This window comes from Mustela nivalis, assembly GCF_964662115.1.
Source record: "Mustela nivalis genome assembly, chromosome: 12".
NCBI lineage: Eukaryota > Metazoa > Chordata > Mammalia > Carnivora > Mustelidae > Mustela > Mustela nivalis.
In genome coordinates this window covers 8,432,592-8,459,989 of record NC_139031.1, presented here as the reverse complement: position 1 = coordinate 8,459,989, position 27,398 = coordinate 8,432,592, and the positions used below count along the sequence as shown (strand labels likewise).

Genomic DNA, 27,398 nt, shown 5'->3' with positions numbered 1-27,398 from the left:
CCCAGCTCCACGGGGAGTCTCCTTCTCCCTTCTCATGCTCTCTCTCTCTCTCAAATAAATAAATAAATAAAATATTTTCTTTTTTAATAAATAAAATCTTTAAAAAAATAAATCTGAGGGGAAAGCATTGGGAGGTTGTCAGGACATGGCATAATCTAATCCCCATTTTTTAAAAAATCCATCTGACAACTATGAAAAAAATAAATTTTAGGGAGATGATGATTGAAGCAAAAAACAAGTCCCTAGTAAATGTTTATTACATGAAAAAATGGAATAAATTTGATGTACATTGTGGATGTGTGTTTATTCAATGTAGGCATATAGATTGAGTGAGTGAGTGATGGTTTGGGGCTTTCTCTGAGAAAACCTGCAGAAACCATGTCCTTTTAGTTGGAAGTTCCTGGTCTGACCTGGACAGAAGATACTGAAAGTGCAGCAATTTTATCATATAGGGTGGTACATTAAGAAATTCCTGGGATCAAAATGAGAGATGAGAAAAATCTGATCATTTCAATATTATTAAGATATCTGCATAGCTCAGGCATCAATTCAGTGTAACATACACTGAATACAGATTTCATCTGAAGTGAGTCTAGAGGTGGTGTGTCCTTGAAATGTAGACCTCAGAAGCATAGGCTTGGCAGTTAAGGCCAGCTCAGTTTTTGTCCCAGCTCCACCATTTTCTGTGAGCTCTCAAGCTTCCTCATCTGTAAAGCGGAAATGATACTGATTTACTCTAATAACTGAGTGAGATAGTTCTCTCAAATTATTTGCTGTGTTGCGTGTCACCTAGTACTCAATAAATGATGATGGTTGCTCTTCACCTATTTGCTGGTTTTGGTAATAATGGTCTCTACCATATGCCAGTCATGGTGATCCAAATTGCAAGGAATGAGATGGAAGACCGGACAACTGGCTCATTCATAATGCATATGGCAACACATTGGACCTTGGCACGTTACGTAGAAAATTAACAAAAAGTAAGTGAATGGTGCCTCCTTTGGGCGTACACAGGAGGGATTGAGTGAGAAGGAAAAGGAGGAGAGATAGATCTCTTTTTGGTCACCTACTGATTGTCACGGCATGTAAGATGTCCTCACTCAACTGACTGAAGTCCAGTTTGATTATCCTTAGCTTTCCCTGTAATTAGCACTTGATGGCAAGCTAATTCTATTTTTCTTCATGACCACGATCCCGCATAGTCCTATCATGGGATAGATAAATGACTCAATTCAATTCTTCTGTAGATTGTATGGAAAAACAATTCTCAATCATATAAAGTATTTTTACCAGTGATCTAACATGCATTCTTGGACTCTTCTCTTTGCAAAACAATTTAATTCTGCTATGTAGATAGTAATATAAATAAGAAGCTATTTCTTTATAAAACAAAATATGTAATAATGAGGCAGCATTTGTATGGGAATTTCCATAATAGATTATTGAGTAAAAAAGTATGCTACCAATCAGATTTTGAATTTATCTATCTATATCTTTATCTAAATATAGATATAGGTATATATATTTATCTATATATTTATCTATATATATATCTTTATGTATAAAGATACAGAGATAGATAGATAGATACAGTATCTGTGATATTAAATGGAGTGTGTGGTCGTGCATCTCTGAAGACCAGCTAACAGTGGTTACTTCTATGGATTATGGGCTTTCTCATAATCCTTGCTTTCTTTGTATTGCATAGAAATCTATAGCATCAGGAAAATAATGGTTCTTATTTCCAGTGACAAAGAGTAAGCCAGGGAAGCTGGAGCAAGAGGTATACAATGTAGTTCATGAACAGTAAAAAAAAAAAAAAAAAAAAAAAAAAAAAAAAAAATAAAGAAAGAAAGAGGAAAACATGATTTAAGCAAAGATATAGAAAATAAGAGATGAGTTAGAGTCAGTGGTGTTTTTGCCCAAAGGAAGAGCAAATATTTTTCTAGTATACTCCTATGACACTGATTTTTAAACTGCTACTAAATGAAAATCGTAAGACTACTGATTCAAAACTGGGAAAGAATTTTTGAAATAATAGAAAAATTGAGGAGACTGTGGGTAAGATAAAATCAAATTAGCTTGTTCAAATCCACGGCTGGAGGTAAAAATCCTAAATCTTTTGTCTGTGCAGAGCATGTTTTCTCTTCCCTGCTCATATTAGGGAAACCTCAACCTAATAGTATCTCTGAAAGTCACAACTATCCCAAGAAAATATGTAGTAGACAATGTTAAGTTAAAAAATGGTGGACCTCCACTATGCAAATGAAATTTATTTAAAAAAAAAAATACTGAAAGAGAATGTTGTATTTCTATTTCCCATATTAGCCATATGTTTGGTAAGAAGTAATGCAATATTTGAATATTACATAATATAAATTGGTAATGTTAAACAAAATTTAGCCTCCAGATATGATAACACCCTTTCTATAAAGAGAAGTAATCAGGGTACGCGATTTCCACCGATGACATATGGAAGGATCTAAGTTTGTTTTTGCTTTTTAACAGAATGCTAAAGTTAGCAAAAATCTGAGGTGAAAAATACAGTGCCTATTCAAGTAATGCATGCTGATGAGAGACAAAGCGCCGTGCTTCTAAGGGCATCAAAACAAAATATTTCTGCAATCAGCTGCCCACATTTGGGAAGCAAAAATCGTGTGTCTGCCACAGCTGTAAAGAAACATTGTAAGGATATGGTTCTCATTGTGTGCCTTTCCTCCCTCCCTTCCTTCCTTCCTTCTTTCATTTCTTCTTTCTCCTTTTCTTTCTTTATTGAAGAGGAAATGAGAAAAATCAGTCACAATCTGAGCAGTTAAGTATCTGACCTCTGGACATGCTAGATCCCAACCAAGTCTTTCCTTGGTCACAGTGAGGGAAGTTCTTGAAGACCTGAAGGGGCTAGACTGATGTCACTGATGAGTCAAGAAGCCCCTGAGTGAAGACTTCAGTCTCCTTTTCCTTCAAGTGCCTGAAGCTACACATTAGGCTAGATGGGAAATAATGCATTATTTGTTCAAGGGGTTTCCCCACTGTCTTGGAAGCAGTGTCTAGCAAGTCAGGCGAATGGGGTCCAGGGGATGATATCGTAAAGCAGTTGGTTGGACATGATAAAGTTTAGGAGAATTCACAGATAGTGGCATACCCAAGCAGGTGAATGAAAGAATTGGCAATTGTCAGACATACGGGTGACCAGGGAGAGCATGAGGAAGTTTAGGAGCAGGAGGCAAGATGCCGTCCTGGAGGCCTGAGATGCGACTTGGGACCCAGAAATGAATACTGCAGAGCCAGAACGTCTCTGGGGGCATCTGAGACACCACTGGCACGGCCAGGGAGGGTAAAAATCACAATGACCCAGCTTGTAATTCAACATAGTTTGGGCCATAGGGAGCAAGGCAGGAGCCTATTGATTGGAAAGAGAGAAGGTCAGACGGAGCTCAGGCCTCTTAAATTTGTCCTGACTAGGAGAGGAAGGGTCATAAAACATGAGGCAGGGTCATCGTGCAGGTAGAGGTAATGTAGCTCCAGCTTCAAGAGCTAGGAGTAGAAGGCGAAGGACATAAAGAGACCGTGAAGGGATGTATTCCTCTGAGGACGTGCCTTTCACAGGGGCTTTCCTAGTAAACTATGAAGGAGGATGTTGTTGCTAGAATTGCTGTCCTCAGAACCCTGGCTCTGGAGTCTTTTGTTGTTGTTTTCTGTGTTGTTGTTCTTGTTTTCTGTGTATCAGGCTTATGTTTCCAAATGTGTGATAGAAAACATGTATATTTAAAAGGCAGTGTGTAGTGAAAATTCTCCAACACTATTCTTCCTCAGAGATTCATTTGAATGCCATCTTAATTCCAATGGCGTGCATTGTAAAGTTCTTTGACCTGGTAAACCCCTGCCCATATCCCTTTGCCAAAGAGGCCCTTCTCAGCCAGGTTCTCTTAGGAGAGGGACAACTTTGTCTGTCAATAATCTCCTCTGTTCCAGCATGAATTAGTACAGAATTCTTACAGCTAGTCTGACTTCTTGATTGACTGAAATTGTGTGAAAAGAAAACTCAAGGCCCATCTGTTTCTTTAGTTTTCATCCAAGATTCCCTGGAAGGGAAGTACACTGGAGACCAAATATTTGCCATAGTTGTGTGGCCATAGCCTTGGAAGACATCCCACTATGGGAAAATAAAGTACCGAATTATTTCAAATGTTAGCAATTTCTCTCTCTCTCTCTTCTCTCTCTGTTTCTATTCCTCCTCCTTGCCCTTCTCCTCCTCTATAAAACTTCTAACCTTCCCCAGTGATTTTCCTGATTTAGTAATATTTAATGTCTGCAGAATTATTTTTTTTAAAGATTTATTTATTTATTTGACAGACAGAGATTACAAGTAGGCAGAGAGGCAGGCAGAGAGAGAGAGGGAAGCGGGTTCCCTGCTGAGCAAAGAGCCCAATGTGGAACTCGATCCCAGGACCCTGGGATCATGACCTGAGCCGAAGGCAGAGGTTTTAACCCACTGATCCACTCAGGCGCCCCTATCTGCAGAATTATTAAAACACATGTTCTAATACAACAAACAGGCTGAGTCTTTGGAATATATATTGCGTAATAACCATTATTATAGTTGGAAATAAAAATGGAGAGTTCATCACTGTAGTCAGCAGGCAATATGTACATGTAGCCTGCTGAAAAATTTGATACCCATTGTGGCCTCTGTACTTTGTTTCAGCAAAAAGTACTCTTTCTAGAATGTTCTTAGCCCTCTTTCCACCTCTCTATATTCCCTCAGTTCTTAAGGTCATATTCATTATTTATATGTTACATGATACCATAAGTGATGATGAATCATTCTTTCTCGTTGATACCTGAATATTTGTCATTCTAGACCAGACGCTGGAATTTTTTTTTTTTCTGTAAAAGGTTAGATAGTGAATATTTCAACTTTGGATATTATATGGTCTCTTTTTGTATCATCTGCTGTGGATTTGAAAGCAGCCATAACTGAGTGAGCATGACTGTGCTCCAATAAAACTTTATTTACAAAAACGAGCTGGGGGTCACATTTTGGTCTGTATGACACAGTGTGTGGACTCCACTACTTGAAAATGCTTGGAGTTTTTAAAACTTGAGAGAAGGTTAGCTAATGTGCTCATATTATGAGTGAGTCATCATTAGAAAGAGGGTTAAGTGACAAAGTCACACATTTATGTCGGAGCCAACAGTAACAAGCAAATCACTAAACAGCCCTGCATTTTAAATGTATCTATTGGGTGAGCCTGGTAGTGGGTATTATGAAGGGCACCTATTGCATGGAACACTGGGTGGGGTGTGATGCATAAACAATGAATTCTGGAACATTGAAAAGAAATTCAAAAAAATAAATAAAAATTTAAAAAAATGTATCTGTTACTTTCAGTACTTGATTATATTTTATTCAGCACTGAATTACAAACTGTTTGATATTATCCTCTTATTTCATGCTTAATTACTTTATGTGGGTCTATATATTATTGGACTCATGGGGAAATGGGTTATTTTTCGATTGCCCAAAGTAGCTAGAACAGTACAAGGCACAGAGTAAGATCTCAATGAATATTTGTTATTAAAGTCTTCCAGGAGAACATACAGTATACATAGCATTATTCTTACTTAAATATGTGGCTATGGATTATATATCTGAATTTAGAAGGATGTAATATAGCCAATATTTAAATTCTGATATTAATAATCTTGTAGCTACCTAAAAAAAAAAAAAACAAAAAAACCCACAACAAATTTCTTCTATCCCCTGTATGCTCTTAGCTTCCTAATCACAATTAATTCTAATTTTGTTATTCTGATTTATATAATTTTTTAAATTAATGAAAAATTTAAAATTCACTATGAAGATGATCAACTTGTGAAAGTACAAAGTCTTTAGATATAATAAGGATAAAGTATGTTTAGGTTTTATACATGCTATATTTAAGTTCTAAATTTAAAGTAGCTAATGGATCATTTAATCAATTATTCATCAACTTCATTTTAATTACTCTCAATGTAACATATATGCATTGAATGTTCAATTTTGGAAGATGAGTCACTCATTTTCAGGCATAAGCTAGCCCTATTGAGCGGGTTTAGACTAGAAAACACTTCTGCCCTCACGATCTTATTGATTTCTAACAGAGTTCACCTCTTTTCCTTCAGATTACTACTCAGATGTCACCTAATGCAACAGATTCTCCTTGGCAAAGCAGCAAAATATAGGCATTCTCTATCTCTACCTTATCCTCTAACCAGCAACCCCTTCTTTCATATTTAATGTGTCTAGTATTTATCACCCTATCATCATATGAATTAACCTTTTTGCTTTTACCTATTTGTTTTTGTTTTAGTTTTAGTTAGTTTTCAGTTCCCACTAAAACATAAATTCCATGCCGGAATGTTGTCAGTATCATCTACTGTTTTTGCTGTGCCTGGCTCAGCGTTGGTGTTGGGTGCATGTTTGAGTGAAGGAGATAAAAAGGAACGCATGTTAGCACATTCCTAATAAAATGGGAAATTTGGAAGTAATGATTACTCCAAGTCAATGCAGAACTTTTGTCAAAAGGTTATAAAATGTTAGATTCAAAAGAGTCAGCACTTAAGAAATCAAGGTTTTATATTTGTGCTCACTGGCAGTTCACAGAATAGCAAAAATTTTTAACAATTAAGACAAAAATCCTTCACTGTAGATTCTTACTTCGTGAATTGGTAGCTTAAAAATAAATTTTATGTTCATCTTTTCATCCTTTTACAGTTAGCTTTCTGGGGAATATATTCATACGCAGATCCATATTTCCCAGAGGTACTTGCAGCATAACTAAGAAAAATAAGGAATATAACTGTATTTTATGAGGATGGATATGTTCATTTTTAACTTCGGATTTGTACACACTTGAGTGGTGAGATAATGAATAATAATTCATTTCCCTGGTATCACTGGGGACTTTACTCTACTTGAGTGACTTTTCAAGAAAACTAGTTCATTCCTTCTGTTGCTTAAGTTTTCTCTCATTTATAAATATCGGAGGTAGAAAACATTCTAGAATATGTGTGTAACTCTCTGCCTTATTAAACAGTACTGAGCGTGTGTCAACATTTGTGGAGGATTGAAGACCACCTCTCTGCCATCTTGTAATTTGGCAGTGTGTTTTGGGACTCTGCAGCCGTCAGATTTCATTGTTTCTCTTTCTTACTCATTCATTCACTCATTCATTCTATGAATGTTTTTAGAGCATGTGCCAAGTACCAGGTGGGGTTCCCATCACTGAGAAGTAAGCATTAAGCAGACTATCCAAAATTTGATTCCCATAGAGCAATCATTCTATTGGGAGAGAAAGGAAGCCAAACAAATGAGTAAAAGCATACATGCGAGGGGCTCTGAGAGCTGTGAAGTAAAAGAAAGCCAGAAGGTGGGGACCACGAGTGATTGTAGCATCGAGTTCATCTAGCTGAGTGGACTGGAGAAGCCTGTCTACAGTAGTGAAAGTGACCTTGAGCAGAGACCAGAAGGAAGAGCCTTGTGGAGCTAGAAGAGTAATCCCGAAGGCCATGGCAGGAGTTGGACTGATGTTGCAGTAAGATGTTGCTCTAGTGGTGGACAGCAATGGACAAGGATGCTGGAGAGAGATGGGACCAGTCCAGTGGCCACTCTGGGCCACTGGAGGGCATCAGACTTTATTTGGAGTAACTGAGAGCAGGAGTCAGTGAATATCATGAGCATGGAGCTACCTGTCCACTTAGATCTGTAAGCACCCCAGAGGCTGCCGTGTGCAGAGCGATAGAGAAGCAAGAGGGAAACGACTATCCAGTCTTTCACAACAACGATCGCTGATGGCCACTTGGACTGGGTGATGTGACAGGGTAGGATTTGGGGTATTCCAGAATGAGATCATGCAACTCCGGATGCAGTTTCCAAGAGCACATGTGGAGGACCTAGAAGAGCTCTAAGAGTTGAGTCCTGGGCAATTTAACATTTAGACATTAGGAAAATGGGGGCGATCCATTGAAGGAATCAGAGTAAGCAGTAGTGAGGAAGGAGGAAACACAAAATCTTAATGGCCGTGGAAGCCAAGTGAAGAATGGCACCAAGGGATCATCTGATTCCAGTGCCATTGATTGGTCGTATGGTGGGCACTGGTTAATTTCTCAGATGGCCGTGCTTTCCAGGGTTGTGATTATTCTTGCTCACCCTTAATGTCCCCTATTTCTGAGGCTTTATTAACGTTGGTAAGATTCATCCTAGTCTTCTCTCCTCTAATCTCTATGTTTCTAATCAGTGTTTCCAATCCTCTACCCCTATAATGAATAAATCCCCGAAGATTTCCAGAGGATGCCAGCTTTTCCAAAGCATGTCATATAAACATCACCACCTTTCCTCACGACCCTTAGCAGGTCAGCATTGAGGCCCTTCAGCAGAAAGCTTTTTATCATAGCTCCAACTCTTAAAAAGCAGGCATTTAATTTATCACAGTTGAATTATCCAAATTCTGATCCTTGGCTAAATGCAGTATCATAGATTCTGACATTTGTACTGTAATCAACAAGTATTTTAACTAAAACGTACCAGTCCTTATTTTTAACATTTGATCCTTTTTTTTCTTTTCTTTTCAGAAAAATGTGATGAACCGCTTGTGTCTGGGCTCTCCCACGGAGCTTTCAGCAGCTCATCCTCCATGTCTGGGAGCTATTCTCCGGGCTACGCCAAGATCAACAAGCGAGGGGGTAAGACACAGTTGATTTCCTTCATCAGTAAATGTGTTAAATAAGGATGTGTTGTATTTAAACCTGCATTTCTAAAATATATTTTATTTAAAAAGTGCAATAGCTATAAATAGACACCTCATAAATACTATAAACCTCTTTGTAGTCACTACATGTAGTGATTATATGTACTCATTACATGTAGTGATGTAAAAAAATTTGGGTTGGAAGTAAGAGATGGTAAATTAAAGGGGAAGAGTTTTTAGAGTTTGTACTTGATAATGAATCCCAAATGATATAAAAATTCTGAGTTAAGGAAGTTCTTGTTAATTGGAAAATCATTTTTTTAAAAAGTTACAATGAATTGATTTCAAATATGTATACAGTGAATGAAAAAATATTCTGTAGTCACTACTTATTTTTTATTTTTAGTAACATATGGACAGTACCCATTGAAAAGATAGGATTTAAAAAAAGTGGTCCTGGGTCATGTCTGTTCCCAGGGCTCAAAATTTAATTTTGTTATTAAAGGTGTTGTAAAAAATAGTTATACGTTTGCAACTGAAATTTGAGTTTTGGATTTTAAAGTAATAGTATATGCTGTAATCCGTAGGGCGGCAATAGACAACAATCCATAGAAAATGATTAAGAACAGAAACTTAAAACTCTCTTGCTTCAAAGCAACACTGATATAAATAACAATGAGGGACAACTTAAAAAGAAAAGAAAAAATATTTTCTTGGATAAATATAAATCAACCCACAGGGACCATAATTTGTCTTCAGTAAAACTGGAAATACTAAATTCACATCACAGCCAATTCAAGGAAAAAAATATAGAGATAGAAGGAAAAAGCAAGGGACGAAGGGAAGGAGAACGGGAAGAAAGAAACAAAGAAGCAAAGATGAAAAAAAAAGAGAGAGAGAGAGAGAGAGAAAGAACAGGGGAAACCCAAAAGAAGAGAGAGAAAAGAGGAGAAGAAAGAAAAAATGACAGGTGAAAAGAGAGAGGGATATCAGAGAGATTCAGAAAGACCAAAAGGGAGAAGAAAATATGTAAGAAAGGGGTAGAATAATAGACACAGAAATTCACAGGTGTACGAAGGTACCTTAATTAGTAAAAAGATTTGGTGGAAGATATGCAGGCAGAAGTGAAGGAATACAAATTTCAAAATACATGCTGCTTTGATATAAAAGTAGTATTAATTAGCTGCTCTTTTTTTGTAATTAATTTTCCTCTTTTCTAAATTATAGTATAATTGGCATGTAATGTATTAGCTTCAGGTACATTGTATAATGATTTTATATAAATTGCAAAATTGATCACCACAATAAGTCCAGTTCACATCTCTCACCATGCCTAGTTATGATTTTTTTTTTTCTTGTGATACGGACTTTTAGGAACTTTCGAATATATAGTACAGTATTACTAACTAAATGACTTACTTCTTTTATAACCGGAAATTGATACCTTTGACCTGTTTTATCCACTTTACTGGGAACTCCCTCTGGGAACTACCAGTCTGCGCTCTGCGTCAAAGTGGTTGCTCTTTTTATAATATGATATTTGTCAGGTTATGGTCAACACAGAGCTGGTGAGTTACTGTAAGTTACCAAAAATTTTGCTTAAAGATGTCAAAGTAATGAGGATTTTAATTTATTCCTTTTCTCTAAGTCATTTTAAACAAACAAGCAAAAAAATGTAGGTAGAAAATCATGAAACAAGGAACTGGCCATACCAAATAATAATTATGATGTAGGCCAGCCCAGTACTATTAAATCTGGAGCAAAATGTAGAAGAAAAAAGAAATAGCACATGTATTCCTAGATGTCAGGAGGGTACCGTATTCCCTGAAGGAGGTCCTGACATTGAGACATCAACTTTAATGAGAAGAAATAGGGTCACAGAATATTTCCTTAGAAGGTTTCATAGGAAAATACGACTCATGAATTTTATACCCAGAGAATCGAGGAAAGTCAGGTTGCCTCAAGCACATAACCCCTTTGGGAACACAAATGGTACAATATAATCGACAATGAGATATGAGAAATAAAAAGAATGAAGAAACCATGGCCAAAAGCCTGGTGCTGAGCAGTGAATCCATTTAAATATAGACCATAAGGAAACAATTTAGGAACTACAGATGTGGAAGAGAGTAGAAATATTATAGATAAAAGAATGTCAAAATACCAAATTATGGGAAATAAAAGATGTATGTAAAATATATGTAAAAAGATGTATTTAAAATAGTACAAGATGCCACTTTGAATTACTTAGAGCTGTTTACCTACTCATATATGTAGAATAAGGTATCTGAAATTAAACTTTTAAACTTGTTTAATTCTTTCTTGTTTTTTTAACCTGGTGGGTGAGATTTGAAGAATGTCTTTACTTTCCTTATCATAGGTTTCTCCAGTTTATAGAATGGAAATATCTATACCTACATTTTATATAGATAGATTTAGAGATACAGTGTATATACAAAAAGAAAGCTATTTCAAAAGCAAAAGAATATAAACAAAATTCATGGCTTTATAGTTGCTTGACCAACATCTCATCTCCGTTTGACTATTAATACCATACATTGTCTTGCATGGGAATGAAGGCGTGACGCAGCGGTTCACTGGGAGAAATCATCGTCTGCTCTATAGTTACAGATTCACACTTGCTTATCACCCATTTTATCAACCTTTGTTCTTCACCCATTTTATCCACATTTGTTCTTCTGGGGCTTAAGTTTCTTAGTCTTTGGTTCTCAAAGACCCCTTTTGCTTATCAGTGGTATGTTGTGTATACTTGCATATAATTCCTCGCCTACGCCACCACATAGCAGGCTTCCTGGTTGTTTAGGACTGTCCCACCCTGCTGAGATCTCCTCTCCTCATGCTGCTCTACCTCCAAGTGTACATATGAGCCTCCCATGTGTGGAGCTGGCCTTAACCCTAGTTGATGACCTCAGTATGGGTCAGGGTAGCAAGCATCAAAGAGGAGAATTATTTCCTCTACTAGAAAAAAAAAAAAAAAAAAGAAAAAAAATCTACATGTGGTTATTTTCATAATAAATGGAGCTTTTTTCCTTAGTAAACTTCATATGCAAATGCTCTTGGGAGAGGAGCCATGTTGACTGAAATTCATACTAAGGTGTAAATGGCTAATAACCCACATTGATTAAGAATTTATTTTTTGTTCCTGCAGTAAAATATTATACTTCTCAAGAATAGATAAAGGGGGACACCTGGGTGGCTCAGTGGGTTAAAGCCTCTGCCTTTGGCTCATGTCATGATCCCAGGGTCCTGGGATTGAGCCCCACATCGGGCTCCCTGCTCGGCAGGGAGCGTGCTTCCCCCTCTCACTCTCTGCCTGCCTACTTGTGATCTCTGTCTGTCAAATAAATAAATAAAATCTTTAAAAAAAATAGATAAAGGCAGCAGAGATGTCCAAAGGGAGTAAATTTAAATATATATATATCTTTTTAATATATATTTATAGATATAAAGATATGTATCCTTATTTATTTATATAAAAATAAAGAGATATATTTAAAAGATATATAAATCTTTTAATTTTCATATATCTCTATATTATACACATTTATATATTTATACTTTATATATCTATCTTATATATATGTATCTTGCTGGATATATATATATATTTTCTTACTTCACTATTAGGAAGAATCATCTGACACAAACACCATATAAGCATCTGAAAGCAAGAAGTTCATATGCTAACAGAGAAGGATAAAATAACTTACCAATGATACAAATACAGGAAAGAAGAAATTCAGTTGAGCATTATGTTGATTAACATTCTTCAAGTTTTATCATTTATTTAAATGATATTCCTCAAATAAAGATCGAGTTTTTGAATACATAGAAAATCAGAGTAGAATGCAAATAGACATTCAGATGACAAATTGACATACATTTTTAAAAATGAGTTTAGTTTTTGGGTCCCCACAGTATAAATCCATCTGCTGCAACCTTGATGTCAGGGGCTGGTTTATGACAAAACTGGGGAAAAGTGATGCTTACGTGGAAAATTCACCTATAATTTTATGATGTCTTTTGGAGCCTACTACGGCTTTTTGTTTTTGTTTTTGCTTGTTTGTTTTATAAAAATACCAATCCCCTGTGATCTATCTTTTGGATTTATCTCCCTATTCTTAATTCACTAAAGGCTTCCCATTTTTGTGTCATTCTATGTCAATAGCAATTAGATGGATTAATCTTTCCAAAGGTTAGCAAAGATACTAAACCTTTGAGAGTCTCGTATGTGGAAAACAGTACCTTACATTTATATAGTATTTTACAGATTATAAAATGTTCTTCATTGTTCAATGTCCCCTGATCTTCACAACTACCTTGTTAGATAGGATGTTAAGTTAGAGATGCCAGTCATTTCTTCTGCCAGACTTTCCACTTTCCTTTCACCTGCTTTGTAGACATCATCCTCTTTCTCCTGCCCCAAGGGGTCATTGTTCTGTCACATAGTCCTCTTCTCCCAGATTAGAGCTGTTCATGCTCAGTGTTGCCAGAGGAAGCAATATTGGTGCTGCACTGGAATTAGCCCAAAGATAGAACCTAAAAAGCTGGAAGATATAAGCCAAGTTTGATTTATGCTTATAGCCAGAGCAACCCAGTCAGGAAAGCTCAGAGTTTCTTGAGTGATGTGGGTCTTGACTGCTTTTCTTTCTTTTTACCATCTTACCATTTAGTTTTCCTCAGTAGACCCTTCAACACTTGCTGCTCTTCAGAGACTTTTTCTGAAGACTTGCTTCCTGGCTATTCCTTTCATTTTAGAAACCTGTCATCTTCTCTATTAACCCAAAGGGCAAGGAGGTATTGTGGTGGTGTTGTTTTGAGGAAATTTATCCTTTATTTCTTCCAGCAGGGAGAACAGATTGCATTTGTAAGCCACATAATTGATAATCACTTCTGGGAGGAATATGTGTATAATAGACATCTGGAAAGACTGCTGGAACAGATCTCTTAATGTCCACACGTGTGTCTTAAAAAGAACTACAGTCTTTACCTTTCCTTAAAAGACACTGCTGAAGTTAATAATTGCCGCCATGCCTCAAGAACTTGGCTTGGTCAAATCATTGTCTTTATAATTTTCTGCCTCCTGTGGGCCAGGAGGGAGTGTTAGTAATTAGCATAATACTGACCTCTACTTACACTTCCATACTTACACAGGTTGGAACGCCTCTTCCAGGCTCCTGAGTGGCTCTGCAAATCACCATTCTTCACTGCTCTTCAGAGGTCTTTCCTGCTTCTGGAAAGGAAATTTTTCTCCCCTTTATTGCATCCTCAATCTCCTGTCCCTAAGTTACATTTGTAAAATCCCTCTTCTTCCTCTGCTTTCTTTTCTTCCCTGTTCTGCTTTAAATATTAACAAGATCTGTCACTACTAATTAGACTGTAACTGATACAGTACTGAGCTAGGGAAGCAATTACAGTGCTTCTGGGAGGACATTGTCCCTCTTTGTGTCAGTGCCTCCTACTGGTGCCCTTCTGCTCTCTCCCATTCCTGTTCCATACTGTCCCCTTCTGGCAGCATTTTTAAACCATTATTAGGAAGCTCTTCCCTTAGAATATAACCTCAAGGGTTAGATTATGAAATAATACTGAGTTCCCAATTGTTGAACTTTTTTTTTTAAGATTTTATTTATTTATTTATTTATTTTTAAAGATTTTATTTATTTATTGGACAGAGAGAGAGAGATCACAAGTAGGCAGAGAGACAGACTGGAGAGAGATGAAGAGAAGCAGACTCCCTGCTGAGCAGAGAGCTCATGTGGGACTCGATCCCAGGCCCCTGGGATCATGACCTGAGCTGAAGGCAGAGGCTTAACCCACTCAGCCACCCAGATGCCCCAGATTTTATCTATTTAAAAAAAAGATTTTATCTATTTATTTGAGAGAGAGAGAGAGAGAGAGAGAGAGAGAGCATGAACCAGGGGGTGGGGGGAGAAGAGCAGAAGAAGAGGAAGAAGCAGATTCCTGGAGCAGGAAGCCAGACTTGGGGTTTGTTCCCTCAACCTTGATATGATAACCTGAGCCAAAGATAGATGCTTAACTGACTGAGCCACCCAGACACAATCACACAACCCCCAACTGTTGAACTGTCCATGTTGGCAGATTCCATTCCACCATTTCCCCTCTTTCTCTTCTCCAGCCTCTGCCACTTATTGTTTCTCTTAATCTGTTCCGTTTCCCGCTCAATGAGCATTCATTATTACTTTAGTGTGAATTTGTTAGTTGTGTTACTTCTTCTAGGAGAATTTGCCTTTAAGAGCAGATCTGTGGGAGCAGGAAAATCTCAAGGACTGATTTTCTAATGTAGCATTTTAGAATATTTGCCATTCCTATTTGGACTGGCCATACTTCATCTTTGAATTAAATTACTCTCCTGAAAACACCTGCTGACTTTGCCATCTCTGATGCAGTGCTGAGCAGTGAAGAGAGAATGACTTGTATTCATGCATAACTAGATTCCACTATGGAATCAACCAAGGATGAGCATGGGATTAGTCAGTTATCAATCTCTCTGCAACTTGGTTTCATAATTTCTATGTTTACTATACAACCTCTCATCCAAACTAGGAACTTTGACAGTGCAAGAGTTCTATTAAAAATTATGCCAGGGTAATCTTGCAGGTATGGGCCCCCTATTTATATTTTAAGATGGAATCAACTATACAGTATAGCAGAGCTCTTGTGAAGATTAAATGAAATAATTTACACAATCTGTGTTGCAATGAAATGTTACTCTTTTTCCCACCAATTACCCTCAACTCTGAAAATCAACAGCACAAATATTAGGATTTCAAAGCAAGTGAATACCTTACTCTTGTTGTTACAAAAGCAACACCTCCCTACAAAGTGTTTGCTAGTATTTGCATATTTACAATTGTGTATATTTCCCCTACTATTGTCTAAGAAAAAAATCATAATTGAAAGATTAGTACAATAGCATTTTAAATAATTTTAATATGTTCTGCATAAGCAGACTGCTGTTTACATTAGCTTAAATGTTCCCCAAGTCTTTTCTCCTTAAACTCCTTTCATTTCAGATAAATTTATGCTAGTGATATGTGTTATTTTGTTCTGATTATCTTTACATCATTAGAATTAGATCTTACGGAGCCTAATACAATATTTGTTAACTCTATGATCCTCAGGAAGGCCAAAAATAATTGTTCTAGACATTAGGCAGAATAAAAAATATTTCCCCCTGAAATATTTTTTAAAAATAGATTTTAAATGATTTTTTTCTAAAGTTATCAGTAGGTCTTTGTATTCACTTTTCTATTTGGATGAGAGTTACCATTTAACTAGCATTGTAAGTTTTAATTTATTCTTTTTACTTTAATTCTCCAATATAAATCAAAATTTGGGCTTTAGTGGGAGCTTTAAAAAATTCAGTGTGCAATACGGGATACATTTGTATCATTGACACTTGTTAAAAATGATAGAATGTTGAAAGCATAGTCACTAGGGAACGGCTCATAAATTTGTTTAGACGTGCCTTTTTAATTTGCAAATAATATTGCTGTGTTTCTGCTGTGGCATCATATTTTATAATGTTGGAATTTTAATAACTTCTTTTGTATTCCCCATAGAAATCCATGCTGGGTTTTGTAGCATTTCCCTGGAACACTTTCCCAAGGTGTGTGATATTAATACATGCTATGAACACATACATATACACACATTTTCACAATAAAATTCTCTGGGCAAATCCTTGTGTTCTAGAGGAATCAGAGAGATCTTCTTTGCCATGCAGCATCTTTGGTTCCAGCAGAACCCACATTCACATTGGCAAATGCTTTTTTAAAATCTAACCAGTCTACACATCATGGATTTTAAACAGGGTTTGCTTAATATACTTAGAAGTACAGATGAGTCCCATGAGTTCATTACTATCTTTGTAAAAATACTACTTTTGAAGATTCTTTGATAAGAGTATGATGGATATGATTTTTATAGAATTAATTGGAGCAAAGAAGTTTTTTTTTTTTTTAAAGATTTTATTTATTTGTCAGAGCGAGTGAGAGCGAGCACAGGCAGACAGAGTGGAAGGCAGAGTCAGAGGGAGAAGCAGGCTCCCTGCAGAGCAAGGAGCCCGATGTGGGACTCGATCCCAGGACGCTGGGATCATGACCTGAGCCGAAGGCAGCTGCTTAACCAACTGAGCCACCCAGGCGTCCCTGGAGCAAAGAAGTTTTTAGGTTTGGGGCATTTGAGACGAGAAATTTCTTAGTGAATTATTTTTAGGAAGTTTCCAGTTTGCTATGTTTGTACCAGCTATCTTAAAATTGCCACTGAGGGCGCCTGGGTGGCTCAGTGGGTTAAGCCGCTGCCTTCGGCTCAGGTCATGATCTCAGGGTCCTGGGATCGAGTCCCGCATGGGGCTCTCTGCTCAGCAGGGAGCCCGCTTCCTCCTCTCTCTCTGCCTGCCTCTCTGCCTACTTGTGATCTCTCTCTGTCAAATAAATAAATAAAATCTTTAAAAAAAAAAAGCTTTTTAAAAAAAAAAAAAATTGCCACTGAGAGGCACCCGGGTGGCTCAGTCCCTTAAGTGTCCAACTCTTGGTTTCAGCTCAGGTCATGATCTCAGGGGTTGTGGGATCAAGCCTTGCATTAGGCTCCGCGTTCAGAAAGGAATCTGCTTGAAGGTTCTTTCCCTCTGCCTCTCCTCTCTCTCTCAAGTAAATAAATTCATGTTGATTGTTTTTTTTTTAATGTGCCACTGAGAAAATTATGAGATGGAATAAACAGTACAGTTAAAGTAACCACTGCTACCATCTTTGAAATGGCCCTGGGATATTAATTCTCTAATACTCTCTTTTATCACAATATTAAGAGCTGATTGTCTAAAAGAGTGGGAAATTGTGACTAATCAATTCAGATATTTGTAATATATTTTTGTAATACGTTCTTCACAATTCTTCTTTACACACAGTATTGAAACTCTTCCTATTTGGTACTTGTCCTGTAAAGTTTAGGACATATGGAGTGGGAAAACATCACATCTGTACCAACAAAGAAATATATTTAAATAAATATTTATTTTGAGAAGATGTACAGGTTAAATATATCTTTGTAGATTTCTTGGTGCAGACTTAGAGAAAGTAGGTTTCCCTTCTGCCTTTGGGGACATCTTGGGCCACTTCCTCTTTTTACTTAATTGCCCTAAATTCCTTGCTTCTGTCCTGAGAAACTTGGACTAAATCATCTCCCAACACCTCACCTTGTGGCCAAGATTAACCACGATGCCTTGGTTTCTATCTTAATGGAACACTGCAGATTCTTAGTGGTCCACACTTGTTCCTCTGTGCATAGATGTACTTTCCCAAATAAAACTAAAAATAGCCAAGATAACTATTCATCAAATAGAAACTATTCATCAAATAAAGTTTTTCCAAGTAGAATATTTCTTTCTAAACCTTTCCAGAATACATACCAATTGTATATTTTGGAGATTAAATGTTAATTTACTTTTTTGATATTTACTAATTTTATTCAGAGAGGCCTTACTATTTTTCACATCTCTGTCAAGAAGGTTTAGAATTGATGTGAGTGATTTGTACTGTATCTAAAGTATTCATCTTAAAACAGAATTCTTCATACAATATCAAAGGTATTTCTTTAACATAGCACTACACACATGTTCAACTCTCAAAGAGTATTTTCCTAATGAATGAACAAACATATTGAAGCATATTTATTGTACATATTATCCTATTCTTTTTAAACTTCAAATACTCATCATTTTTGCATTGGGATGACTTGTTAAACCAAGAGTGAGTATTTGCTAACATTTTTCAGTTTCCAAAAAATTATTTAATCACTGATGTAACTACCTTTAGGTCCATACAATAATAGGTAATAAATAACAGTAGCAAACATTGTTATCATCATTGTAAAGAAAACAATTAGCCGTTTTTTAGAACTGAAGTGCTGAACAATTGAGAAGTGGCCTCAAGGTATCAGTGTTCTTCCAGTGCTTTTGAAATTGTGGAACAGTTGCCATCAGGATAATGATATCCAGTAAAGCTTCTCTTATCTCAGGATATTCTTTCCTGGATGAAGCCTTCACTTTGAGCGGTTGCATACATTTGGTAACAAGTGCCTTTAGGTAACAGAACACATTCCGTCAGTCCTTCCAGCTTGTGTGCGGTTCATAAGGAATACATTCTGTGTGTCACTTATAGCAGTATAAACTAAGAGAAAAAACAGGCCAGGAATGAGCAGGGAATGTCCACCAGTCACTGTCTCGGACACTCACATCAGCGGATTCCCAGAAGGACACTCCCCAGTGAGGGGCACTGCACACAGGGTCCACTCGTTCAACAGGGTTAGGATTAAAAAAACAAACAAACAAACCAGAAAACGCCCCCAAAAGCAAAAAGCAGACACATGAAAAATATACTTCAAATCCTATAGTTCCATTTCCTCTGTTCCAGATGAGTGACTCTCCGTCATTCTTCAGTATTTATAGTCGTCCCCATTAATCTGTGGGGGATATGTTCCAAGACCCCCCCCCCAGATGCCCCAAATAGTGGCCAGTACTGAACTCTATGTATACTATGTCTTTTCCCATATATACGTACCTGTCATAAATTTATAAATTGGGCACAGTAAGAGATTAACAGTAAGAACTAGTAATAAAATAGAACACTTAATAAGCTATAATAAAATTCATGTGAATGTGGTCTCTTTCTCCCAAAATATCTTCTTGTCCTGTCCTCACCCTTCTTCTTGTGATGACGTGAAATAATAAAATGCCTGGGTGATGAGCTGAGGGGTGGTGAATGACGTAGGCGCTGTAACGTAGTGTTGGGCTAGTAATGCCTTCTGGTCATATCTCAGAAGGAGGACATCTCCTTCTGGACAGTGGTTCACCATGGTTGATGAAAACCACAGAAAGGGAAACCATAGACTGGGAAAAGGGAGCTCCATCCATTTTTCCCTAGTTGCTTCCTTCCTCTAATTTCACTTAAAAAGAGGGGGAAAAAAAAAAAAGCCAGGCCAAATCATTTCCAAGGCTACTGAGAGGATTTAATTTAGTAATGGCTCTATTAGCAACCTGGTTAGGTCATACTTATTAGAATGAATTAGACCCATGTCTTAATACCTTTAGCAAATTAATGACTCTTTTCACACATTTTTCTTTGAGAAGAATGAAAAAAAAAATAGAATTTCCTCTCTTTTATACTCATGCCTTCCAAAACTAATTTTAAAAATATTGCCACTAATAACGATTCAAAGCAGTTCAGCCTTTCTTAGCGTACTGCCTTTTCTGTATTCTACAAATGAGCAATCAACACTGTTTACTCTCCCCTTGCTTTAAACCCAAGATACATGCTCCACGTGAATACTGCTGACAATAAACCATGACATTTAAGACAGTCTACTTTTATTGTTCTTGCCTCTTTAACGTTAAAATGTAACTCAAAATGCAGAAAGCTTTACTTCTCAGGTTTTCACCCAAAGGTCACTTTTATTTTACTTTTTCTTAGCTTTTTTTATTTTCTTCACAATGCAAGGAATTTATATTGAATGTTTTTCTTTGGCTCTGGCTTCCTTCTGAGCAGCTTCTAGAATTTTGTTCCTCCCTATCTGTTTTCCCACTTAAAAACCGGTGGGCCGTGCTATTTATTTCAGTTGGAGGAGCGCTGTTTATTTCAGTTGCCTGGATCATAACTGTTCCCTCGGTGTGAGCAGACATCTGCAGTCAGGTGGCCAGTTCTACCATCAAGGTGAATTATTTTGTATTAGAAGGCTCAACCCTGAACATATGCATGGACAATGTATAATTACACGTGTTTTGTGGATTTTTCCCTTGTTAGTATCTGGCACATATGTATTTTAGTGGATTATTAATTTGAGTTTTTTTGTTTGTTTTGCCTTCACATCATGCTCAGAATACTAGATAAGCCTTACAGGCTCCACTGTTAAAGTGATGAAAACTCTTGTTCTTTCCTTTTCTCTTCCTCCTGAGCCTTCTAGGGAGAGTGGAGGTTGAAACCACATGCTTCTGGAGTTTCTATGCTTCCCTGATAGTAGACATTCCTGAGTGATTGCTAGAGTTTCTTCTTTTCACGTGTTGATGAGACCATAGGGCCCAAGCAGGATTCCCAGAAGGAAGCTGATGAATTTGAGCTCAGAAATGGTACCAACTGGAGGAAGATTTAGACACGGCCAATGTGAGGACCCTTTCCTTATCACGGTAGAGGTCCCAGGGAGGCCAAGAAAACTAGAGGTCGTCCCCCCTGGCTGCCTCCACCCTAATCTTTCCCACCTAAATTCAAACAGTGTTCAGTTACGAGCACTTGCCCTTGGCCTCCAGATTTTTATGATATAGATTGTTCTGCAGACACATCTTCAACATCTAATGTGGCTGGTCCTCCAGGAGAAGGACAGGTGTCTCCTGTCCAACAAGTCGTCACCGGCAGCAAATGGGGTAGCCCTCTCCATTCTTTGAAGGGTGTTTTTTTCTATCTTAGAACTTAGCATGTCGTATTGTAGACGTATTTGCCTGACCATGTGAGGCTGGGCGTTAAATCGATCCATGTTCTGTGTCTCATGCGTCCATGTACACCCAACATCTAGCATGATGCCGCCCACAGAGCTGATACTCAGCAGATGCGGAGACCAGCACTGGCACGGGCACGTTCTCTGGTTTGATCCCTACAAAAACCCTGGGAAAGAATTTATAGTAAACTCAGTTTTACAGATAAGAAAACCTACATTCAAGAAAGTATAGACCCCTGCCCAAGACCACCGCTCACAGAAAAGATGTGTTTGAGCATTTGAAGCAATCTCTTCTGACTTCAAATCATTCACTCTTCTGTTCTCCCCATGTGAGTTTTTCTTTAGGAAAAATTGGAATAATATTTGAGTTGGTTACAGGGCATAGCTAATGTTTTCCTACTGGTGTCTTAGAACACAAACAGACACATTTCTCTATTTTATTTCTGTAAATACACTCCGACTTTGTGATGTCTTGGCATGCTTATTATCTTTATTTTAAATAATCAAAGAGAAATATATTGTTTTAAATATTTGCATGTATCTTTAACAGACACATCTTTTTTTTTTTTTTACATTAAAAAGCTAGCCAAACCTAATCTTCTTCAGTGTTGTTTCTGAATTTGTATAATGTGTGAATTGTATAATGTGCAGGCAAAAAAGATGTAATTGTGCTTGAAATATTATATATGTGAGAACAGCAAAGATTGGAACCAAACAGTGAGACCAACATTCTGTCTCCCAGGAAAGAATTGAAATGAGGCAAAACCACCGATGTGCAGCACCACTCTGCTAGGAACTGACAGAAGCAATATTTTTTTGAGTCACTAACACTCTCAATATTCAAAACACACATGAAGAAAAAGCAGTAAGTCAGTACAAAGGGAAAGGAAATGAATAACAGAAATAAAACTCAACCGCACAATGGAAAATGCCTCAGAGCTGAGATCTGCTAGACGTGCCATAAACTGGATCTTTGCTTGGTGTGGGATGCGGCTAATCTGGCATTAATAACAGTATCCTACCGTGTGAACCTTATCGATCACTGAGTGGTTCCTTCTCTTCTTACAGTGAAGGATTCGGCATTCTTACGGTTTGCCTTTCATTTTATTACTGTTTAGTAGAATGATCATACTTCCTAACAACCTGGAGAGACTGCCAAGGGAACTGATTCCACTCCCCACCTCACCCCCAATGTTCTCACAGCAGAATAAGTAAAACAAAAACTATTGAGCAATTCTTTCGATGTTATTGTTTTCCATCTTCTCCACCTATTCTTCAAGACATGGCCATTTATGATGGAGAATCATCGGGTAAAGAGAATGTGAAAAAATCAACAAACGCCTTTTGTTTTCAATTCAAAAGTTGTTCTATTTCAATGTTCACAATTAAAAAAGAGAACTTTGAACCAGATAGTTGTATTTTGCACAACAAACAAGCAGTGTGTATTGGTTCCCTGGCCAAAGGACCAGCACTAACTGGGCATCAGACATGAGAAAGGAGAGAGACTATGTAACCTGAAAGCCACCTAACCTCTTTCCTCATCCCCAGATGTCCCAGTGACCATCAGCCTGGAGAGGAAACACCCAGATGGCCCAGTTTTCATGATGCTTCTTGGATACATCCAAACACTGCAATTCTAGCAAAAATACTGCTTTACCTGCGTGATTAAGTCTGTCAAAGATTTCTCTACAGGGATCTGGAGGCAAGCTTTGGTTCTCTTAGGCCATAATCCAGGTTTCTATGGTCCAGCATGTGGAGAAGTATAGGTAGAACAGCTCAGAAATGCCAACCAGGCCCTTCTGTTCTTGCAATGCTAGGAAGGAGTTCTCAGAGCAGACAAGGTGTACCATTCAATGAGTAGAACAAGAAAAATGCTGGCCTTGGGTTGCAATTCCGCATTAATTTATTTTGAGTTCTTTGAAACTTTTCTTCCTACTGATATGACATACATTTGAAAAGCATCAGTTCTCCTTAGCAATTCATCAATAACGTGGCAAGGATTGACCAAGGAGAGACAGACAAGCAAGCTATTTTGTCAGCAGCCCGAAACATGTTAATCAGCTTCTGGAACACCAACAATTTAAATTCAAATAGATTTCTCACTAAGACTAAAATCTAAAACCGTGTGATTCTATTTCTGTGTATTGGATTAGTCAAGATTTAAGGTTCACTTTGTTCTTAACTCATGGGGATCTCCCCCTGCCATTTTTTTCTTTGTTTGGATGGCTTAGCTGATACCGAGAGGTGAGATTCATTCCTTCAGATGCTCTCAAGTGTGATCTCTGCCAGTTTCACACTCGACAGTGGGAGTAACAGAAGGCAAGCAATGAGGAAATAAAAATCCTGTTATCGAATGAGAATTCTCCAGCTCTCTGCAGAAAGGACTAGTATAGTTATTCATACTTCAGGCACCTCAATTAGACATCCATTATTCATAAATACTTATGTAACTCTGAGTTATTCAGGCTGGGAGAGAACAGTACCAATCTTTCTTTCTTTCTTTTTTTTTTTTTTTTATTACGAAGACATCCTGTATCTGAAAAAGGAACAAAAGGATTGTAAAATATATATATATATACACACCCTGTCTGCTGCATGTAGATCTAAATTTTGCATTGTAGGCATAATACCTCCAACAGAACAAGGCTAACTTAGTACATTTGGCTGTCTTTTCAAAGAGCCAGTCTGAACCAATTCTATTAGAGTGATAATATTGATGAAAATAGCAACATTGGTCATTTCGGCCACAGCTCTCTCAACAAGTTCTAACTTACAGTGACACAGGTCAAGACCTGGAAAGGTCTAGTAGACAAGACTAAGTACGTACCCAAAGATGCTTTTCAAATGTATGAACTGAAATGGTGTATTCAGTTGACAGGGAGTAAGAGAGCCCAGTCATTCAGTAAACCCGGACTGAGCTGAGCACATATCAGCACTGAAGGTTCATGTGCAGGTAGAACTTAAACATTGGAAATGTTGACAAGGGAACTTGTTGGGGACTCTGAGACCAGGTCATCCTCATGAGGAAGGACAGTGTCTGTCTAAAGCACATTGGTGAGGATCCCTAGCTCCAAATTTGGAGAAGGCTCTGGTGGAATCTGAGCATAAATCAGAAGCATGTAAGCACTGGTCTTAATGAAGATGATTATTGAAGAGTTTCTTCACGTTAGTCCTTTGAGGGACCAAAGTTTTCCAGTGAAGCAGACAAAAATACTTCCTTCCTTTTCACCTTCCTCTCTTCTTTCCTTTCCCCCTCGCTTCTCTTTGTTATATATTCTCTCACTCACATATTTATTAAATACTAACTTGTTTTAGTTTTATGTAAGTCCATGGGCTTCCCTCAAATAGCTCAGAACTAAAGAACTGGGTTGGAGGAATGGCGGTGAACCTGATGATTGGACAAGAATTATTTCACCACATGGGGGTGAGATTATATAAATATGAAGGTTTTTATGGCATCTTGGAGAATAGATGACCTACTTTGCTGAGAAGAGTTCAGGAATATGTCTTGAAAAGAGGTAAAATGTTAAATAGAATTTATTGTGTAGAATCTCATCTAAAGAGTTTAATGTACTTGAAGGCACCAAAGTCAAAAATAGTATTTGATAAAGGAGGATTATCTGGTGGCTTGGTTTTCTGAGAGTTTAAAGTGACAGTCAACACATGGTAAGACATATGGATTCTGATAGATTCTGATGGATTCTGATCACCGAGATTCTTGACTGTCACACTACAGAACAAGACAAAACCCCTGGTTTCCTGCCCGCCCAACCTTGTTCCCTGCTTTTCCTCCATCTTCGGCTCTGTTTCCTTGTTCTGTTATTGCCTCCCTTCCTGCCCCAGTCTGTCGTCAACAGAGCAGCACACATAAACATTTGCAAATCAAGAAATAATATTTCATTCTTCTGCTCAAAAACTCTCCAGTGCATTTCTGCCTCACTCAGAGGAAGGCCTCCACCGTCCTGACAAGGACTTATAAGATCTTGCCTCATTTATTCACCTGTACCCCCATCTCTCTCACCTCATTGACTAGTGTCCTCCCCACCTTTCCAGCTGCACAGACCTCCTTGCTGTTTCTTATACTTACCACTCCTTTGGTGTGAAACTCTGCCTCCAGTACAAAACGTTCAGTTCCTTCAAGCTTGTACTCAAATGACACCCCCTCAGAGAAGCCTTATCTAATGACTTCCTAAAAAATGTCCTACTCATTCACTCCCTCACTCAATGACGCTTGCCCTCCATTTTTTTCTCCAAGTACTTTTTATTACCTAAGGCCTGGACTTGGCTTACAATTGTAAAAAGAGTGAGATGATAAATTCTTAAAATATTTATAGAGAAAGAACAGTAAGGAAAAGATATTGAAGATGTGTAAGGAAAAGGAAACCTAAAGGTAGAGACAAGAGTAAAAGAGCCCCCAAAGTTTCTATCTGTGGTGAATCAGAGGGTGAAGCCAATGATATAGATGAAGAGGGGAAGTAGAGGTAAGGAAATATTTGGAGATTCAGATGTACATATGGTAAGCAAAAATTCCAAATAGAAATGTTTGATAATCAAATTTAAGAGGTTTTAGTATGCACATGCTCTCTGAAGAAATACCAGGGGTTGAAATGTTTCAGAGTTATTTAGCAAAGGAGTAAGAAGAACTGGACATAGAACACCAAGAAAGTTTAATGTTTAAGAGGTGGGAGAGGAGGAAGTCTCCAAAGAGATCTGGAGGTCGCAGAGAAATGAGCAAAACAAGAAGAGTGTGGTATCTTTTTTTTTTTTTTTTTTATCATGAGAATCAAAAAGTCATATGCAGCAAAGGCAGTCCTATAATATAAAGACTAGACGATGTAGGTTTGTTTGTTGGTCTCATGGTTACTTAAGCACTTTACAAGAGTGGTTTTAGAATTTTGGAGGAGGCATCCAAAATTTTGTATGTAGACGAATGAATTTAAGCTGAGGAACTGGAGACAGCATATGTAGACTACATTTTCAAGATGTTTGGATGAAGTGAAAGAAGAAAATTTAGATAACTCAAGAGGTGGGATGTAGCCAAGATGTGTTTTCTTCTTTAATGAGTGAGAGCTCAGACTATTTTAGAGAAAAAGGATCCTAGAGAAAGGGGAAATTTGGTTGAGAGTACAGTCAATTAACTCCCCATGATTTGTGGAGTAAGATTTCCAGGGTTCTAAGGGTCTACTATAAGCTGCTATGCTAGGGGTTCAAGAACACTGTCTTTAGATTAATTCAGACTTGAGTTAAGACGTGTTCCTACTTCTCATTAGCTATGCAATGTTGGTAAAGTCACTAAATATCTTTCAATTCAATTTCTTCATACATAAAATGGATATAATAGTATCTACATAATAAGCTTTTTGTAAGATATAAATGAGATCAATTTTTGTAATTTGCTTACTATATTATCTGGCACAAGGTTAGCGCTCTTGAAATAAAGATTGTTGTCATTATCTGCATTAGTATTATGCACCGAAAGTACATGTACAGGAGTTAGACTTAAACAGCTATGAGAGGATAGATTCATCTCCTGGGACTGGAAGAAAAGAGGTAAGACTTAGGGTGGATATATATAATAGGAGTTTGTAGATAGGAGAAAAGCATTCAAAGACAATCATACTTAATGACTAAATAAGGTTTAAGGGAAACTACACTGTGAGAAAATAAGAAAGGATTGAGGGGCTTCTAGAATTGAGCGGGAATGGGGAAGGTTATAGAAAACAATGAAAAGGACTCAAACCAAACTGCTAAAATGTTAGTGGACATGCTTAAGGACACAATTGTTCTTGAAGACTATCAATTTCATGACTTATCGAGGCAACAATCTAAATCTGTTTGATTTTCTCTAGTAGTACTCATTCACGTAGGAATAGAAAAGAGAAGACAGAGTTAGGTTGGAGTTCTGCTGGATACGTATTATAGGAAATTCAGTATATTAGGAATTTAAGAATGTTCAGATAATATTCCTTGAGATTACTTATATCTAGGGAACATAGAAAGGCACCAAGAAGCCTTATCTAAGCAACAATAGATTATGTATAATATAGCCAAGGACATGGGAGAACTAGGAGAACAGGTGGTTACCACCAGATAATCAACTATTGCCGTATAAAACCTGAAGGAAATCAGACATCTGGGTAATGACTA

The 27,398-nt window shown here is 37.4% G+C and overlaps 1 protein-coding gene across 1 annotated transcript in view; it reads left to right on the top strand.

Annotated features, from left to right (window-relative positions):
- The first annotated feature begins 8,619 nt into the window (after positions 1-8,619).
- The window catches only part of CNTNAP2 (contactin associated protein 2), a 1,362,616-nt gene continuing 1,343,837 nt past the window's right edge, over positions 8,620-27,398 (top strand). Inside the window, exon 1 of the mRNA XM_082693594.1 lies at positions 8,620-8,724. Within this exon, the coding sequence (XP_082549720.1) occupies positions 8,676-8,724 (49 nt within the window). The 5' untranslated portion in view covers positions 8,620-8,675. The remainder of the gene's footprint in view (positions 8,725-27,398) is intronic.